At 45.0% G+C, this 19,144-nt stretch overlaps 1 protein-coding gene across 1 annotated transcript in view; it reads left to right on the forward strand.

Annotated features, from left to right (window-relative positions):
* The window catches only part of SLC9A9 (solute carrier family 9 member A9), a 3,894,960-nt gene that overhangs the window by 751,996 nt on the left and 3,123,820 nt on the right, over positions 1-19,144 (forward strand). Inside the window, exon 5 of the mRNA XM_069618254.1 lies at positions 294-409. Coding sequence (XP_069474355.1) covers positions 294-409 — 116 coding nt within the window. The remainder of the gene's footprint in view (positions 1-293; positions 410-19,144) is intronic.

Below are 19,144 nucleotides of genomic sequence, written 5' to 3' on the forward strand. Positions count from 1 at the left end.
GTTGACAAATTAGTTTGATGGTTATTTAATTTTGTTATGCTTTCATACATGTTAAAATGTCAGCATGTCTGTGTCACCGGGTGGAATGCAAATATTTCAAATGCTTGGTTCTGTCTTTCTTCTTTCTTTCAACGATTCTTAATGTTTCCGTTTAGTGACTGTAGTTCAAATTTAAGTGCATTTAGAACAGGCGACGCACGGCGGTGATTGGCAAGCAGGGACAATGTAGACGGCTGTAAAAGGAAAATGGAACTGCAATGATTTGAGGCTTATCAACTTTTTTGTACCTGCAGGTTTATCATGTACGGCTTTGTGAAGGCAATGATCCAGGTTGGCCAGCTACAAGATGGCGACTTTCACTTCACTGATTGCCTATTTTTTGGCTCGCTGATGTCTGCCACAGACCCAGGTACTGCCGCAACGTATCCTGTCTATCATTCGATTCATTAGATGTACATTGAAGCAGTGCCGGTCATGTAACATGGATGGACACATTCCCCATTAGAAATCTGCAAGTGGGCAAGCAATGTTCGGGGATCATGACTATTCCTTTTTGTTTACGCTTTTTCTGGAATGTTGCAACTGTCGGGAGGGCGATTGTGAGCGTTCGGGTGGGAGGGAGGATAGGGGGGGTAAAGTGTGAAAGTGACAGAGGGGTACTGACCCCTAGGTGATGTATCCAGAATTCTACAGATCACTCTTCAAAGGTTTTCTGAACTTCAGATTGCCAGGTTTGCGTTAGTGGGGATGATGCCCAGCCCCTAACGCTGATTTAGGGGTAATGCGAGGGGCATGGTGTAAGGAGCAAGGCGAGAGAAGAAGGAAAATGCATGTGTTGAATGTAAAAGTGTGCTGATCCAGGAGCAACATTTTCTGGGAAGCTTAATTTTGTAACCTAGTCAGACTAGTGACACAAGTGTGTAACTATAAACTATACCCAGGTGTGACAAGGTGGCTGCAAGGATCACACAATTATACAGACATAGCAATTGGATATCACATTAGCGTCAGCTCTGTAAGAGGGGCCAACCTATGACAGGATTAATGTGTATTGGTGCCTGCCCTGACACTATCTACAGCTGCCTGTGCCACAATGGGCAGACTTCTGCTTTTTGATCCTCCTGTAGGAGGGGCAGCACCTTCCTCTCCAGGCACAGAAACCCTCCACAGGAGATCTCATGGGAGTTGGTGTTTCAAAGTAAGTATTGACATAAAAAAGCTGTCCATTGAAACACAGAAACACTTTTAAATGTTAGAGGTGATTGGTAAAACTTCTGGATATGAAGATCTCAACAGAAAACTGGAGTAAAGGGAAGCATACTGGATTGATTGTCTTGATGCAGCGATGCCAGGCGGGATGAATAATGAGTATAACTTTTTCTGTTTCCTTTAAATACATTTATCTCAATCCAATTTGTTTCTTATGGAAAATGTTTGGTTTGAGACATTTGTAAAACCTATGGATTGCAGATTTTATATTACTTTAGAAAAAATGGTACTCTAAAATACCAATATTAGTGTATTTTAGATTCTGCAATTTTTGTTACTCCATAGCATGTGTAACACTGAGTGGTGATTATGGTGTACTCTGTGGATTGTAAGGAACTCATGGTGGCAACAGTAAAGACAGACACAAGTGATCAAAGTTCAAAGGTGTTTATTAAACTGTAAATGCAGGCTGGTAAAATGCCTAATCTGAACCTAAATCTAAGATGGGAGCAAGCTTCAACCATCAAATGAAAAATAAGGCAGTCCTTGTGCCGTTGTGTCAAAATAAGAGGGCCTATACTAAGAAAAACCTATTGCCACTTCCTTACAACTAATTACACAAAGCGAGTGGGATAATGGTTCAATAAGGAAAGAATTGTTTACAAATAATAAGCCAGGATGTGATTGCTAGGGGTCGCCCTTCGCAACATTTTCAGCACAGGACAAGGTGGGACCTTGGAGCACAGCACATGCTCAAGCTTTCTCAGCACAAGCTAACACTTCTGAATCAGCTATCAAGTTCTTTGATGGTCTCTTTGTAATGAAAAGTCTCTTGCCTTCGAGGCCTGATGCTGTCAACAAACACAAAGTTCTGCTCTACGAACACTTTGGGAGATGGCTTCCTCCCTGTGTGCCCCTCTTCTGGGTGCTGACCCCTCAGAAGTTGTATTCAACAAATTAACAAGACCGTTCCTTTCTGAGTGAACTTTGGGTGATAACTTTCCACCCCTGAATCTCCCTCGGCCAGGCTCGGACCCCCGATGACAAGGGGGGCACTTCCCTTCCCCTTGTCTTGCAATGCTTTCACAAATCTAAATGTCTTTTTAAACAGGTTTCCGGCCTTTTCCCTTGGTTGTCGGCTTCCCTGTGCTGACTTCACTTGCGCCGATTTTTGGTTGTCGACTTCCCCCTGCCGGGTTCACTCTTGTGGACTTTTAAACCAGATTATTCACTGAAGACACCCTTGGTCGGGTTCAGTTCGTTCCACACACTATTCTGGATTGTCAGCTTCCCTCGGCTGGGTTCACTCTCGCCAACTTCTACCAGCAGTTCACTATGGGAATTCATGCTTTGCCCCTTCTCGTTAGCATACCTTCGCCAGGTTCACTCTTGCTAATCTTCACAGAACACAGTTCATGTACTAATTTTCACAATGCGGGATTCACTTAGCTTTCACAATTCTATGTCAGTCAAAGACATTCGACAGTACAGAGGATTTTACAATACCCCTGTATGGCCACTTTGAGCCTCTTTTCGCCTCTTCCCAAGGCCTTCTGTTTATGGTAATCTCTTCCTTTGGGTAATTGCCCTGGGTTTTCTGTGTGTGCACCCACTTGGTGCCGAACGCTTCTGTTGCAGGCTTTTCCCCCACTTTCACAATAGTTCCTTTAAGCTTTCCAAAGTTCCAATTTGCTACTTTTCGTTCAACACAGCCCAGTTTTTCATCGACTCCCCCTCGCCTCACTGGCGGTGATGAACCCTTGGCTTTCTTCTGCTTCGAGTCAAGGTTGGTACCACGGAGGCAAGCGTCTCTCCCAGGCTTGGTTATCCACGGAGGATGATCTTGTGTACCATTGACAACTGCTGCAACAGACGCGGGCCTTAGTGTGCGGTCTTATGTTTCCATCTGCAGAGGTTTCACGGGCCTTGATAGGAAAGGATAAGGTCACTTCAGCCTTGTCACCCTCTCAGTATTCGCCGCCTTTCGCCTCCTCTTGAACTGCTGTGCTGAGTTAGCTCTCATGTCGTGCAGTCTGCCTTGCTCGTCCTGTGCTCTTGTACTCTATATTTTATGCCCGTGGTGAAAGGAAAGGGCAGTCAGGTGTGTGTGATTTTGGTCAATTGCCTGACTTTGCCTGACCCTTAGGTTGGGATATGTCAGGTGAACAGCTCTGGAATGAGTCTGTTGTTTTCCTTGGTGTTGTGCGAAGGTGTTAGTTTCGGAAAGGGGTGCGGGTAGAATGTATGAGTATCCTATGGGTTATAGAGATGAAGAGGTGTTGTGAAGAAAAAGGGAGTGATCGGGATTATGATCATGAGATAAACAAGGGGGTTCTGGGAACAGTAGTGTTTTGTCAGTCAGGTTGGGAATGCAGGAAATGATTAGAGGGATGGGAAAGGGAATAACTGAGTATTCGGGTAAGATGGCAAAAAGCAGGGATTCTGAGAGAGGTGGTTTCTGGATGTAACTGGGGTTAGGATTTTAGGGGATTTGTTATATTTAAACGGCAGAGGTTTTACGGTAGGAAGGGGTGTAGATGTATAACAGCCTATAAAGGCCTTGGGTATCTCGTCGTCCTCTCCTGCTTTGGTAAAATACTGCGTCTCACCTGGGGCATTTCCCCAAACATACCCCCGCGTTTCCCTACCCAGGTCATCCTCGCTTGTCCACCCTCAGGGTTGGGTCTGAGAGCTCCAGCCCTTACCCGGCCACCTGAATAAGGGACTACCAAGGTTTACCTGGGAGTATACCGTCAGGTTTCTCGCAAGAAATGGTACTCAATAGTTGAATTTGTAATTTGTAATGTTTAACGATTTTATCCATCAATGAACATTAAGTATTTGCAACAGCAAACCTTGACTTGGAAATAACATTTTGAAAAGCTAGAATGCCCAATGCATGTTTAGAAATGGTGCACGATGGGATCTACACGCTGACAACTTCGCTTTTTCGTGCATGCTAACATCACTGAGGGACATGCACGCTAAGTGCACACTAACGCTACTCGTGCCAAACGCATTTTCCTGTGCATTATGAGCAGAGGAACACATGGCTTTTCCTGCTCCACTACGTTTTGTAAAAAGCTCCTCATTTTCCAGGATCTTGGTGACTTCATATTTTTTTTTCTTGCCATTTGACCTTTCTGAACTTACATAAGTTGTTTTTTTTTTTTTCATCATTCAGTATACAGGGCCCCAGCGGGCTCCTTGTGACAATATTCGAGTATATTGTTCTTATGTTACTTTTTAAAAAAAATGTTGTCGTATAAGGAATCACATTATCATTTATCATTATATGACCCTCTACAATTGCTTGCCACGCTCGTACCCTTCTGGAACATTCGTCTTACTAGCAGCTCGTAAGCTCATACCAAAGGTGTCAGGAGGTTGATTTGACTGTCTCTCCCCACCCAATTAGCCCATCATCTGGCAGCACCCATGCCCTCTGCCATGAAGATTGTCTTTGAACTTGTCCTTGCAATGTATTCTCATCTCTGGGAATATAACAGAGTGAGAGCTCACGCTATCAGTTTCAAGACTGCATGCCCAACTTCTACTTCCATCCTTAGCTCACATGACAGGAGACCGCAATTCAGCCCATTTCACAGTATTTAATTGAATAAATGAATACAACTTGTCACTCATGGTGTTCTTTCTGGCACCTTAACAGGGGATGACTTCTCATGTTCACTGTTCTTCAAGGATAGATAACCAGTTCTTTGGCAGCTACATCCTTGACACCTGGCCAGACAGCCCTTCTCAATCCTTCCATGCTCTCATCTACTTGTTGTAATGCTTATGCGCTAAAACAACATGGCACCAGTGCGCGGCCATCTTGGATATTCACTTTCCATCATTATAATAATGCATATGTCTCTCTTAGGGTTTGCGAGTTCAGCAGAGTATGCATGCAGCTTGGTAGCGAAGGCAGAGCAAGGTCAAGTAAATATTGTTGCCGAAGCAACTTACTGTTGAGAATAGTTATGGTATTGTCCGCTGAAGGACGAACTGAAAAGGGGGTCGGAGTGCGATGCAGGTGCAGTGATAAGGGGTCCAGGTAATTAATGCAAGGAGAAGAGAGCAGGGTTTTTCCACTTCTTGCTGTTTTTTTCCACTCTTTGCCACTTTTACTTGTGATCTGCTCTTTGGCCCCGAGTTTAGCTAGTAGACCTTGAGTTTAGCTAACCAATTGAAAATGCCCCCAATGGAACTGAAAATTTATAATCCAGAGACATATGGTTTCAACCTCTGAGTGGGGGCCTATCAACTTCAAAATTTATATAGTGTTGACTATTCTGAGAAAAAGTTTTTTCAAATGTTTTTTTCTAATGTGTGTATATAACTGTCTTTTGCATTGTATGAAATACTGTGTACATGAACATGGATATTTATTGGTTCTTTTTTGTACATATTGTGCTTGATTTGGAATTTATGTTGAGCTAATAGTGCTTGGTAATTGACAGACCTTGCTTATGAGTAATAATTGAAATAATAAAAAGTTACTTCTGTATAATGCTTAAACAGAAGTACGAAATGGTGATTTTTGTAAAATGTATCCCTATGAAAACTTAGGTGGACACAGAAAACTGTAAAACACATACCTAGGAAATACTTTAGATAGCTTGTGCCATATTTCTGGTATTGAGAAGTTTATTATAAATTAAATTTATATATATGTTTAGTGAACCTGTCAGGACACTTTTTTGTTTTGTGGTTTAGTGATTTCCCGGTCCTTGACAGAGTAGGGATATACCCTCTAGTGCATTATCTTTGGCCGAGGGCAGCCATAACTGAAAGAGGAGGGGAAAAGCTCCCCATAAAGAGAAGAGGCTTGTAAGCCGAAAAGAGAGTCAGAACTTGGATCCCTGGGTGATGTAGTCTCGCTGGAAAGGATGACGCTCCGCTCCAGATCCCTTTATTGTGCATGAGCTCTTTGCCTAGCTGCTCTGGGACTAAGCAGTGTCATAGTGGCCAAGATGAAGGTGTCTTCTGGAGCAGCACTGATGGTGAAGATATTTCTTTTCTATGTTCTTAAATAACTAACTATATGTTTATTTGGTGTGTTATATTCATAACTATAGACATATATACCAATAGATATCTAGACCTGTGTATGGTACAATAAACGGCCTACAACAAGCCTTTTATAATTACTGTAATTGGCTGTTATGTGTCTTATATTTGCCTGCCTCAGTCCAACAGTTAATTGTGCGGTAAGGGCCGGACTGGATTGGTTTTTGTATGCTTTTATATTATTGTTTTGTGAATTGTTGCTTTTATGACACATATTCGAAATAAGCTTTTAAAATGAAATAAAGATTTGCTAAAATGACTTTTCCATAATCCTTCTGGAGTTGGGAGAATACAAACACAAAGAAGGGACGGTTGGCCTTCTTTTAGGAATACCTGACCAAGACATTGGGCCTGATCACGACTTTGGCGGTAACCCTTAAATCCGGCGGTAGCGCTATTACTGCCAGATTTAAGGGTACGCCAAATCAGGACTTCGGCGGATTTCGCCCCAGCTCTGAGCTGGGGGGAAATCCGCCGAAAATTTGCGCTATTAACGCCGGTGGTAAGAGCACACATTTTCCCCATTGAGCCCAATGGGGAATGGGGCATTCCCGAATGGGCTCATGGGGAATGGGGAATTACATTACCGCCGAACTCGTGATCCGGCGCTATTAGCGCCGGCGAGTTTGGCGGTAGGGCTAATACCGCCAGCAGTAATACCGCCGGCGTTACCGCCAAAGTCGTGATCAGGCCCATTGTGTTATCCAAAGTCAAGAGACATGTCGTTCTTTTTGACCTGGACTTGTGCTGGGAACCATCTACAAGAGACAATAAGAACATTGCGGGTGGGAGATAGAAAACCAGCAACCACAAATCTTTAGACTTCATTTAGACTTAGTTATTTCCTTCTTTCTTTCCAGAGCCATGTTAGCATAGCTTTTGACAGAGGACAGAGTTTATATTTTGCAAGTCATGTGGCCATGCCTCGTTTATTGTTTTTGTGCTTAGGGAACTCATAAGAGTAGGGTCTACAGTAGGATTTCTTTAAGTTGGTGAACAAAGTAACTTGTTCAACAATGTCCACTACTCTGTCTCCTCTCGCTGACTTGCCACAGTTGATAAACCCTTGATTAACACCCACCACAACTGCCCATGTATCTGTCCCATGACCCCATTTCACCACTGCATAAGTTTAAGGACTGTTTGGCCGTGGAAATTAAACTGCTGCCACATAATCATTGTCTTTCTTATAACGGGGGCACACCCCATGCCCTCTTCTCGCGCCCTGGTCACCCCTCCAGCACTTGTCTACCCCTGCATACTCCATTTCTCCATATATCGATCTGTTTATCTGTATTCAATAGACTAATGGCATGAACAGATAATTGCACTGGTAAACAAAAATATGTTTACCCTACTACGTTTCAGCTTCTGCCTTCCTGAGGGTACTGTAATATGTCTTTTTCATTGGCTGCTCAGTTCACTTAAGTTACAGTGCTGCATTTTACAAAACGGATGATCACTGGGAGAAGTTGCAGTGCCGCAACTCCCACAATAGACTTACATGTGGCTACCTGGTGTCAGTGACGGCCCTGACCACTGATGCGAGATGCCACAGAAGACGGCGGCACAAATGGCACATCTCGCGTCATGAAGAGGGATTGCAAGGCATCCACCCCATGGCGTACTCGAACTGGAGGTCCAGAAGGTGGGACAGCAGCATGCTCCGTGCTGAAGGAGGGGAGGGGAGTGGAGAGGCGTGCTACAGGGCATCTGAGGACAGGTACTAGCCTTTTCCTTTGGCAGTGCCAGCATAAGTCCAGGATGTTTGGAACACCATAGAACCTGTGGGAGGGACTGGGTTTGAATCCCCATAAAGGAACTTTGATCCCCATAGAGGAACTTCGGGGAATGTAAGGGTGCACCCAAGTTAAATTAATAAGAACCTGAGCCTAATGACGAGCCAAATAATATTTTAAAGAGGCACAGGATAAGAGGAATAAATTAAAGAAAATAAAGAAATTGAAACTGTGATTAAAAGAGCAGAATTCAAACTGGCCAATCAAGAGAGACAGAGTCCAACAAAGGAGGGCCATTGTGACAAAAGAACTGCCACCCAGTCCTGTAGCCAGGGCCTCTCACCAATCAGTAGTGAAAATAATGAGGAGCCTGGTTATGAAAGTAGAGCCAGTTCTCTCTGAACTTGTCTCAAACGCTTATGCATGAAGAGGAGCTGCATTCGGAATGATAAGTTGCTGCCTGGATGAAGGAGTCTGGTCGCACTGCTTGCATGGAAGATACCTGAAGAGCCTGGAGGAAACTGATTGACCCAGGAGGAAGAAGGAGAATACCCTTGCAGCACCACCAAAGCCAAAAAGGTAGAAGAGTTGACCCATCTAAGAAGCTTGGGAAGAGGCTAAGGAAACATCCTGTTAAGATCCTGATAGCAAGACCAGGATAGAACCAAGACAAAATGTAAGATTCCCTGGAGATGAGAGGGACAAAAATCCAGATCACATGAAGAGAGATAAAGCAGAGAATACAGACTCCTGAAAAAAGAAGAGCAACGCCAAGTCCCCTGAAGAGGAGCGGGGTGAAGTAAAAGGAAAGAGAACATTGAAGAGAAAACACCAAGTAAGAAGTTAGACTACCTTGCACGAGGGCGGGAGGGGAGACAAATAGCCAGAGAGATTGACAAAACAACCTGAAAGAAGACATGGAAAAGTCAAAACTCCTTAAAGGTAGATGGGGTAAGGTCAAATAAAGAAAGGAGAATGGACCCCAACCAGAGTTTGGGCACAAAAGACTACTGGAAGCGGAAGGGGGCAGGAGCTACAGGCTGGGAGGAAAGAAAACTTGAAAAACCGAGCCCATACAGGAGGTTGGGGCAACATACCAAACAACCAAGAGAGAGAGGGATGAATCACCCAGAGGACTGTGATAAAGAGCCAAAGTGCAGGACCCAGCTGATGCCTTGCCTTAGAGTCCCTGCACCTGGAAGGCAACTACAGTTCCCAGTTTGAAATTGAATACTTCACATAAGCGACCCTCTTGGTATTCTACCCAATGAACCCCTAAGAGAAGACATCTTTTTATTGCTGGACTTTGTTAATTTTGCGGAGGACTTCAAGTTAGATATTTTACCCTCAACACTTTTCACCTATGTGACAGTCTTTGTTTATTTTACTCATTGCACCATTTGATTTGGCTATTCTGAGAACTCATTTTTTAGGAACTATTGATTCAGGAAACCTTTTTTAGGTTGAGGATTAGTGGTGAAAGGCAAATGTACCTATTGGTTTGCAGTACTTCGGGAACACCTTTTCACTGAATAGGTGCAGTGCACCTTTCGTTTATGTAGGTTAGACATTTAAGTCACTGATTTTGAAAACTTCGCATTATTCCCTAAACTCTGTTTTGTCTTACGCTTACTTAATAAAGAGGGCCCTTTGAAAAAACCCAAAGGTCGATTTGGCACATAGAACTAATGCAACCTTAAGAACAGTCTAGGTAGGCTAGTTCAGCTTGTGTGGTCATTGATGTTCAGTCCACCTTAATGCAATTATTCTGAACACTAAATCCAGAAGTTCCCTCTACAGTCCCACAGCTTGGTTCTAAAGACATTCTCGTGTCTGGCAAGGAGCGGTCTGAATAGTGTCACAGATGGCCTCAGACATTCACAGACGTGGATAAATCAAATGTTCACAATTTATTTGGATTTTTAAAATAGCCTCCGGAAGGTAGTCGTCAGTCTGAACTAAGCATTGCCTAAGACTTTCCTCAACCTCCACGAGGCCACTTCCACCCTAGTTCAGGCATTTTCAAGACTTGTACAAAAGCAAGGTGCTCCCTACTGTCTAAGCTAGATTGCTCCTAATGGAGAGCCTAACAACTGTCTTTGGGAGGTTTGTTGCTCACACCTTGCATTTGGATCCTGATTCTTGCACCCAGCATTGGTGTTTGGCTTCTCACACCCCGTCTTGGGATCTCCTTTCTCTAACTCTGCCTAGGGGTCTCCGTTTTTCTCACCCTGCCTTGGCGTAGTTTGCCTCGCCCTGTCTTGAGGTATCTTGTTTATGGCCCCATCTTGGGCTATTGGGCTTCTCCTACCTTCCTGGGGTATCAGGATACTTGCACCCTCTTGGGTGATCTGGTTTATTTCCCTATCTTGGGCTATGGCCCGGCCACTCCACCCTCCTCCTGGTTCCCTGACACACCACAATCCTTGTTCGATGGAGCAGTGTTTCTCAGGGGAGGCGGTCTCCTCAGCCAGGATGACACCACGACTAGGGTTTTCCTCCGGTTCCGTTCTTCCTCGCTGATTAGCTTGCATCCGTTCTTCCCAACAGTACTCAAAGGGACTTCGGGCATGAGTTCCAGCAGCCCCTGGCTGGCCGTCTTTTGTGAGGTTGGTGGGCGCAAGCTTCTCTGAAGCTCTGCAGAAGGCAGCAGAGCTCTGTGGGCTTTCTGACTCTTGTGCACACTGCACTGTCTGTGTGGTGTGGGTTCTTGGCTCTGCTTCAAAGGGGTCGTTTCCTCCTCTGTGTTACTCCGTGGCAGGCACTCTGTCCCTCCCACTCTGCAGCTAAAACTCTATTTTTCTTCCATTTAAATATTTTTTACATTCTGCATTTAGATCTTGTTTAATTTGAAGGATATCTCCTATATGACATCTTATTTGGCTTGTTTGTGTTGGCTGCTGTGGTAAGTCAGACATAGGAGACGGACAAGAGGACATGTTTCGTTGAAATGTTTCTGAAAAAAAATCAGAAAACTTCTAGTCCCTATCTCTTTGATGAATTTCCTATGCTAGAAAACAAGAAAAGGGTGCTTGTTAGGATGTCTCACAAAGTATCTCAGTCCTAGGGAAAGAAAGAAAGAAAGAAAGAAAGAAAGAAAGAAAGAAAGAAAGAAAGAAAGAAAGAAAGAAAGAAAGAAAGAAAGAAAGAAAGAAAGAAAGAAAGAAAGAAAGAAAGAAAGAAAGAAAGAAAGAAAGAAAGAAAGAAAGAAAGAAAGAAAGAAAGAAAGATTGTGTTACTCTCTTTTTGTGGATGCTGGTTTCCTGACCCTCACCAAAGAGTTCTCACATTCCCTTCTGCTTCTTGGTTTCACTAAATGCTCCCAGAAAGGGATACAATACGTATTTCAATGGTTCTTTGGTTGAAAGAATGTTCTTGGCAGATAGTATGAATAGTCTCTGGTTTACCTCTTCTCCAGGGATGATTCCCTTGACTTGGATAGGTTGGTAAATATAAAAACTAAAACGCCCACTCTTTATTCCTCCTGGTTTCTTCTTAATCCTAGCATCAGGTATTTTCCCAGCCCCAGGTGGGCTATTGGCCTGCTCAGCCCTCTGATGGCTATTGCTTTTCTCTTTCCCTCATGGGGTATTCGTGCTCGCCACCTGGTATGGGTTATGGGCCTACTCAGCCCTGTTTGTCTCTTTGCTTTTCTCCCCCCCCCCCCTTCCTGGTGTATTCAATTTGTTAGCTCTATGTGGGCTAAAGGCCTGCTCATGTCCAGTGTGTGCGGTTGCTTCTCTCACCCCCTCCCAGGGCAGCCTGCTTTTTAGACCTGTGTGAGCTTCAGGCTTCTTAAACCCCATTTGCGCTGTTGCTTCTATCACCCCCTCCTAAGATATTCGGGATGTTAGCCTCATGTGGGCTTCATGCTGCTCAGATCAATGCAGTCTGTTGCTGTTCTCACTCCCTCGTGGGGTATCAGTTCTGTCAGTCCAGCGTGGGCTGGTTGCAGTCTCACCACCCTCCAGCTGCTCCTCAGATGCTGCTGCGTACCTTTACTACAGTGGCGCTGCTCTGTAATGGAGGTGGTCTCCCTGGCCGATGAGGATCCTCATCCTTGCCTTCGCTCTGGTCCATGTGGTCTACTGTTTTGTGTTGCCTCTCCCTTATCTGGGCTCTGGTGGAGTAGGACGCTGGTGCGTCCTGTTTCATTCTTTCACGGTCCCAGTCTGGTCGGGACTCCTGCCTTCTCTGAAGCAGCAGCGCTGTGTGGGTTGTGTTGAGTCTCCTCCTGCCACACCAACTACCTGGCATTCAGATCCTCCTGTGCAGGAGCGTCTCCCTCTGTTGCCTGTCAATGCACAATGGCGTCTCTGGCACTCTGGCTGATTCTCTTCTCTTCTGTTGGCATTCAGTGGCATTTATGTGCCTCCCTGGAACAGAGAGGAAGATTATCTTGCTCGTGGCCTGCCTCAAGAGGCAGCAACAAAAGCAGGTTTAGAAACCATGGCATCCACGTAAAAGGGCCCTGTACCTGCTTGCAATGTTCAATTCTCATATAACCAACCAGCATTGTGGAGTTTGAGGTGGAGAGAGGTGGGATGGAATCCTTACTTGGGCATTCTTTGTCCCCAGGGATGGGGGGGTGTTGTCATCCCAGTGGGATCCAGTTTGCACTGATCCCTAGAGAGGGTACTGCATAGCAGGCTCACCTCCCTAGACCTGCGAAATGCCACTCCCTGGATTCGGGCCTTGAGCTGGAGGAGCTTTGCCATAGCGGCACAGGAAGAGCAACTGCTGGAATCACAAACCACTGGCGTAGGCTGAAGCCGACACCAGACTGCCAGTGGAGGAATGCTGAAAGACATGCATCCACGCATAGTCTACACAAGGAGTCTGAAACGTGCCGCTGGCGCCCCACCTGTTCTTCTGGCCCTTGTCTGGTTTCTTGTGACTATGCCTTAATGGCTTCTGGGACAGGTAGTTCTGAAAGACACAGAAAAGACCACGCCAAGTGACATTGTAAATGGGACAGCAGGGTTCGAAATTTAGGAGAGCTGGGAGCTATGGATAGCTTGAAACCAACAGCTACCAGTAGCTACCATTCACTACTAGAGCAAACTGGTGCCATGTGGCATTAACTGTGTGTATTCAAGAATGTTAATAAAGAAGAATTATAACACATCTAATACACATTTAAACGCTACAGTTCATATAAAATGGGACATGAAGTTAAAGGAGCCTCTCTGGTAGCTCCTGGTTCCCCATGTGTTAGCTCCTGCCTACTGGGTGATGCCCGACACCCATGAGCTGCTTTTAGCTCCTGCTCAATCAATCTCAATTTTGAACCCTTGAACAGTGTTACTAACAATTGTACAGGTCAGGCACTGTGAGGTATCAGAAACTATTATCCCTATCAACTCCCACACATAGCTCTCAACCATTTGTGTCGCAAAGGCGGGTGAAATCACCCGACTTTGTTTTTGGCGGGTGAGACACCCATTGGAATGAATGGGCGTGGAGTTGGCTTGACGGGTGAGTTAGCCCTTTACAAGGCGGGTGACACCCGCCAAAAGCGTATGAGTGGAGATCTATGCCCACACCCCACCTCTGGTGTAGGATTGCCTTTGGTAACATCTTGGTTGAGAGGGGTCCCTGCTCCACTCTGACACCTCTGACAGGATCATGGCCCTGGTCCTGTCACAATGGTTAATATCAATGACAACAGGCTGGTCTAATCTCTTTTTAATAATAGCGGAATTCTGATTTTTGAACCAAGTTTGAAAGTCTTAGTGGTTTGGCCTCCATATTGACTATTACAGTTCTGTCATTGGCACTGAAAAACATTAACCACACTGGATGATCAGCATGTAAGATAAGGTTTTATTTCATAGGTTCTTCCAGTGGTAGAGCTGGTGACAGTGGAGGTTTGTAAAAGATATTCACTTTTGATTCGTCTTTTGGCGTCACAACGTAACAATCCCTGGTTTCCAACCGTATGTTTTAATCCCTCCTCCACAGTAAGTTTGCATAAATTCAGAGCTTGACGATGGGCCATGACCATTTTTGGAGAAAAGCCTTTTGCAATATTTCCGAGTTTGCTAATATGGGAAATGTTTTCTGACTGAACTTTTTGAAGTTTGGTACAGTGGGGCCATCGCCAATTATTTATTTATTTGCATTTTTAAAGTGCTCAGACAGTCCGTGGGAATCAAGGCGCTATTTCAGGAATATGTCTCTTAGTTGCTTCGTGTCATCTTGTTTCTAAGGCGTGCACGTTGCCACTGAGCTATCCTCCTGGGACAATGGGATCCTGCTACACTTGCTTCTATTGGTGATCCAAATAAGCGTTTCTCTTGGTGATTTTAATCTGCTCCTGTATAATATGCAAAGGTACTGTGACGAATCTAGTTTTTTTTCCTTCTCCCGAAGTGGGAGCCACCCCTTTGGGACTAGGGAGGTGAGCATAGGGAATAGAACAAGCAGAATCCCACTGGGGGTGGGCCCCCATTAGGAAACAAGGATACCCCATTTAAGGGTTTAACTATACCTCACTAATACCCTGATCCCACATTGTAAATTGCACCTTCGGACTGACCAAGGTAATAATGTGCAGGGCCCTTTAAGACAAGCTGGACTGGTTTGGGACCTGCAACTGTTACCATTGTTGTATGAGACCGAGAACCAATCAATTTGCTTCATCTCTTCCAGTGGGAAACATAAGGGTCTTGTGACCTCTGTAGAGAAGGAGTAGAAGCAGAGACCTGCACCAGAAGAAGCAGGGTGAAGATCTGTGCAACCCTAGAGCCACAGCACAGAGGAGGTGCCACGCTGGTGGAAGGCAGAGTTGGCAGTCAATCCTATGCATACAGCTTTAACTAGGGTGTAGCTGACAGACGTGCACAATGGTGTTCGCTGGAGTCAGGCCTTGGCCTTGAGCTGGAGGAGCTTTGCCGTACCAGCGACTACTGGAGTCGTAAGAACTGGCATAGACTGGAGCCTACGCGGACAGCCAGAGGAGGAATGCTGAATGCTGAAGGTGGTGCCTCCATGCAGAGTCTACCAAAGGAGTCTGAATCATGCTGCTTACACCTTGTCCGAAGGAAGCTTAAGCACAGAAGGTCAGTGGCTGAAGGCACCAGGAAGCAGGCAGGCAGAGATATGTATACCCATGTTGGGGTGAGAAAGCCAAAAGCCCACAAGCGGCTGACAGAAAAAAAAACCTGGAGGGGATGAGAACCACCTGAAACTCAGACAGGCTGGAAAGCTGGAAAGCTGATATGGGGCTGAGACGCAGAGTACTCCATGACGGGGTGGATTCTACCCTGTAAAGAGACAGCCTATGTGGGGCTAAAAGACAACCAGGAGAAAGTGCACAACCAAATATAAGATGATTCTGAGCTATAGGCTTCAGGAAAAGAGACAGACTCAAAAGAGCCCGTTTTTCAAATCTATCAGCAGACTGGGGTCTGAGAGAGGAAAACAAAGACACACGTGGGTTGGGGTCAGAAACCCTTCTGCAAATGCAGATGCACCCGATTCTGAGAGCTCGACTGTAGACAATGCTGACTTTCATATGATGCGGGTGGTAGGACATCCAGTTTCAATAATTCTGGGCATCTGTTGGTTTAGTGTGCAGATCTGTTATCTTGTTTTTCATCCATGCAAAGTAATATATCCAGGAAGGGAAGGTGGGTAGTGTCACAGGTGTTGCAGCTGGTGAACTTGATGGTGGGATGGATGATAACCGTTGTAAAGTCTGCCTGTGATTTTCTCCTTGCTTTCCAAACTATGAAGATGTCATCAATGTATGCAAGCCACACAAGTGGTGTCTTCCATCACTTGGAATGTGTTCGATGTTTAGACATGTTAGATAAGTATTATATCATTTGAATTGTATCACCCGTCCAATGGGCCGACAATAAAAAGTGTGGAGATGAAACAACTGCAGACCTTCCAGGATGATTCTGCGCACACACATTTTGCAATCCTTGTCATAAGGAGATAGGACGGTAGTTCCCCAGTAACGAATTATTGCCATATTGTGAAATGTGGGCACAATTTCAGTGCCGCTCCAGGCAGCTGGTATCTTACTTGGTTTAGTTGATTTATTTGTATTGCGCACCTGGCCCATAGGCATCCTGGCGCATTTCTTCAATGTACAAGGTTACAGAAAACAAAACCGTGCAAGGTGGCTGACGCCGCCATGTGTACAGGATGACATTTACAGGAATACAGGTACAAAGTTACATACAGTACAATCTTGATGTTGATAATGATAGGGTGACATGAAAATACAGGATAAGTACAAAAGTAGGTGAGCAGACGGTGCACATATTTACAGTGGGATACAGATGTTATGTGGTGATCTTAGTTAAACGCTTTTGGGCATGGTCTTGTAGTGTTAATGGCATTACAGTATTACATCAGGAGAGATACCATCCTACTGGTTCATTTCTAAATGAAGCAACTTGTAAGTTGTTAAGTCAAAAGCATTTTGAACTTATTTTCCTACTTGGCACCTACCTAATGGAACGGTCTGCCAGAAACGTTACGGGAACAACCGATCATGCTTGTTTTCGGAACAGTCTAAAAATCTATGTTTTAATTGATGTGATGTGTTTCTCTCTTGATTTTCGTTGCCTTTTTCCTGTCCTACTGTTTTTGCTTTTCCTAGTGCTTTAATGCCCTCGGGCCTTACCTCTGCTATATAAAACACACATACATTTACTTATTTACTTTTTTTTTTTATATAACGTGCCCAATCCTTACCGGAGTTCGGTTTCTTAGTGCCCAATCCATACCGGAGTTCGGTTTCTTAGCACGGATCCGGGATTCGAACCTCTGTTGCTCCGTGTGGTCTTGCTTCCAAGACCAGCGCGTAGCCCCATGCTATCCTCTGTTCACCCATACATACTTGCTTGCATTTTTTTAGTTTATAAAGGAATAGTGTCCTTCCTCTAGAAGACTTTAAACGTGATCTAGTTCACTTGTGAATTTGGAGGGATATTGGTGCCCCTTCACACTTCAATAGGCTCGAGGTCTAAGAAGCGGAGCCCAGACCTTGAGGTTCTTCTTCTGGTTCATCCACCACTGCACAGCTTGCAGCTGCAGAGTGTTCAAGGCTCAATCCACTTTCTCCTGTTGAGCCTTGGTGCCTTGCCAAGGCAGTCGGGTCAGATTTTGCTTCTTTTTCTTCACCCCACCTTTCTCAGCTCACTGTGAGATTCCTTGCTCAATAGCTGGGGGCTTCTGTCCTTCACCTGCCTTCTTGTTCCCACCTCTGCCTTGTGGCTCTGACTCTCATTTGTATAGAATTTCATGGCTAGCTTCACTAATCAATACTGATTGGCGCCTTCATTTAACCTGTGGGGAGAGTGTCTTCACTGGTTATTCTCCTGGATTGTTTGTCGTCCTCTCCCAATTCGACTCCAATTAATGAGATGACTGATGGCCGTTTGAATTCCAGCTGGAAGTTCCCACGTTCAAAATTGCTCCTCTTTGGGTTCCTGCCACTCCAGGTCCTCATCTATGTGTGCCTCTTCTCCATTCTGTGGATAATCACCTGACTGCACACTGTCATCTGATGGGTTGCATGTGGACGCCTAGCTGCTCTGTTTTTCCCTCGTCACTTCCATTTGACTACGGTCAGTGTTATTAGATTTGGTCGTAGCCTGTAGGTCTAAAAGGGTTTGTAGGTGCTGCACGGGTCTTTTCATGTGGTTTGTGTCTGTTCCTGTGGTGTTACGGGTGTATATGTTGTAGCATACGCTGCGTGCCCGACTTTCTGTGAGATTTCTTTTGGACCAAGCATTCTGACTTTTCCCCCTCCATCCACCTGCATATACGCATTCACAAAGCATTCTGTCATCAGCAAAGAAGTAGCCAGTTCCTCTGTAAGGGACATGATACCACTTAGATGAAGGCATGGACTCTGTGACGGGAACTCTGACACATCCCCTGCTTACCACATTCAGGAAGCTTGCTGCACTGGCATCCGAGCTGTGGTAGCCCAACTACCCTTTGAGACAAAGATCTTTCCAGGCATCAGTGACAAATGTGATGGGTCAACTTTGCCTCAAATTTCACTTTGATTAGGCTATAGAGAATCCTTCCAACCACATGTATTCAACATAGTCTACCCCACACCCACAAAAAGGACAGTTGAATAACAAGCAACCCCAGGTGTCTTACTGAATCATTGGGCCTTGCAATAGGCGTGAACCTTCAGCCGTGGCCAACCGATGAATGGGACATCATCTGGTCGTTGATACATTCCACTTCGCTCCATTCGTTTGCATATGGTCTATTTTTAGTTTACAGTTGAATAATTATCGTTTGTATTAGTATGTTGTTATTATCCATAACAAAGGGGGGTCTGGAAATCTCTCTACCAGCAGGAACACAGCCCAATGACCTGTACGTGGGTGAATAACCCCTAGGAGAGACTCTACAAAGTCTTTAGCTCACTGTCCCTTTCACGGAGAAGAAATGTCCCCACATATCAGTCTTTGTCCTGCCCAGGGGCAGTCCAGCACCGAAATGCTAGGCAATTCTCCTCTGAACAAGAGTACCAACAGCAACCCCAACAGGTCAATGGGCTGTGTTTGTGCTGGTAGAGAGACTCCCAGACCCCCCTTTGTTTTGCATATTGAGTAACTTTGTATATCACCCTAAGTTACCCGGGGGATCTAGACGTGGACCCCTTGATCAATGTTCTTAGAGAGGCACAGCTCCACCTCACTGATGAGGCCCGACTAGGCCGAAACACATGTCTGGGGTTGCTGTTGGTACTCTTATTCAGAGAAATGTTGCCTAGCATTTTGGTGCTGGTCTGCCCCTGGGCAGGACAAGGACTGATATTCAGGGATATTTCTCCTCTGTGAAAAGGACAGTGAGCTAAAGCCTTGGTTGAGACTCTCCCAGGGGCCATCCACCCAAGAACAGGTCAATGGGCTGTGTTTGTGCTGGTAGAGAGACTCCCAGACCCCGCTTTGTTATTATCCATATCATAGAGCTATAATGCAAAATGCAATTCATTATTCTTCAAGACTCTTCAACGACTTAAGCCATCATCACTGGTCCCTGACATTACAATTGCCTTGCGTTTTTATGGGATTGAAGGTGGTGCTTTTGTTTCAAATATATGGTATTGTGTTGTTTTGCAGAAGTAAATTACA

This window comes from Ambystoma mexicanum, chromosome 10 (genome assembly GCF_040938575.1).
Source record: "Ambystoma mexicanum isolate Mex_15411 chromosome 10, UKY_AmexF1_1, whole genome shotgun sequence".
Lineage (NCBI taxonomy): Eukaryota > Metazoa > Chordata > Amphibia > Caudata > Ambystomatidae > Ambystoma > Ambystoma mexicanum.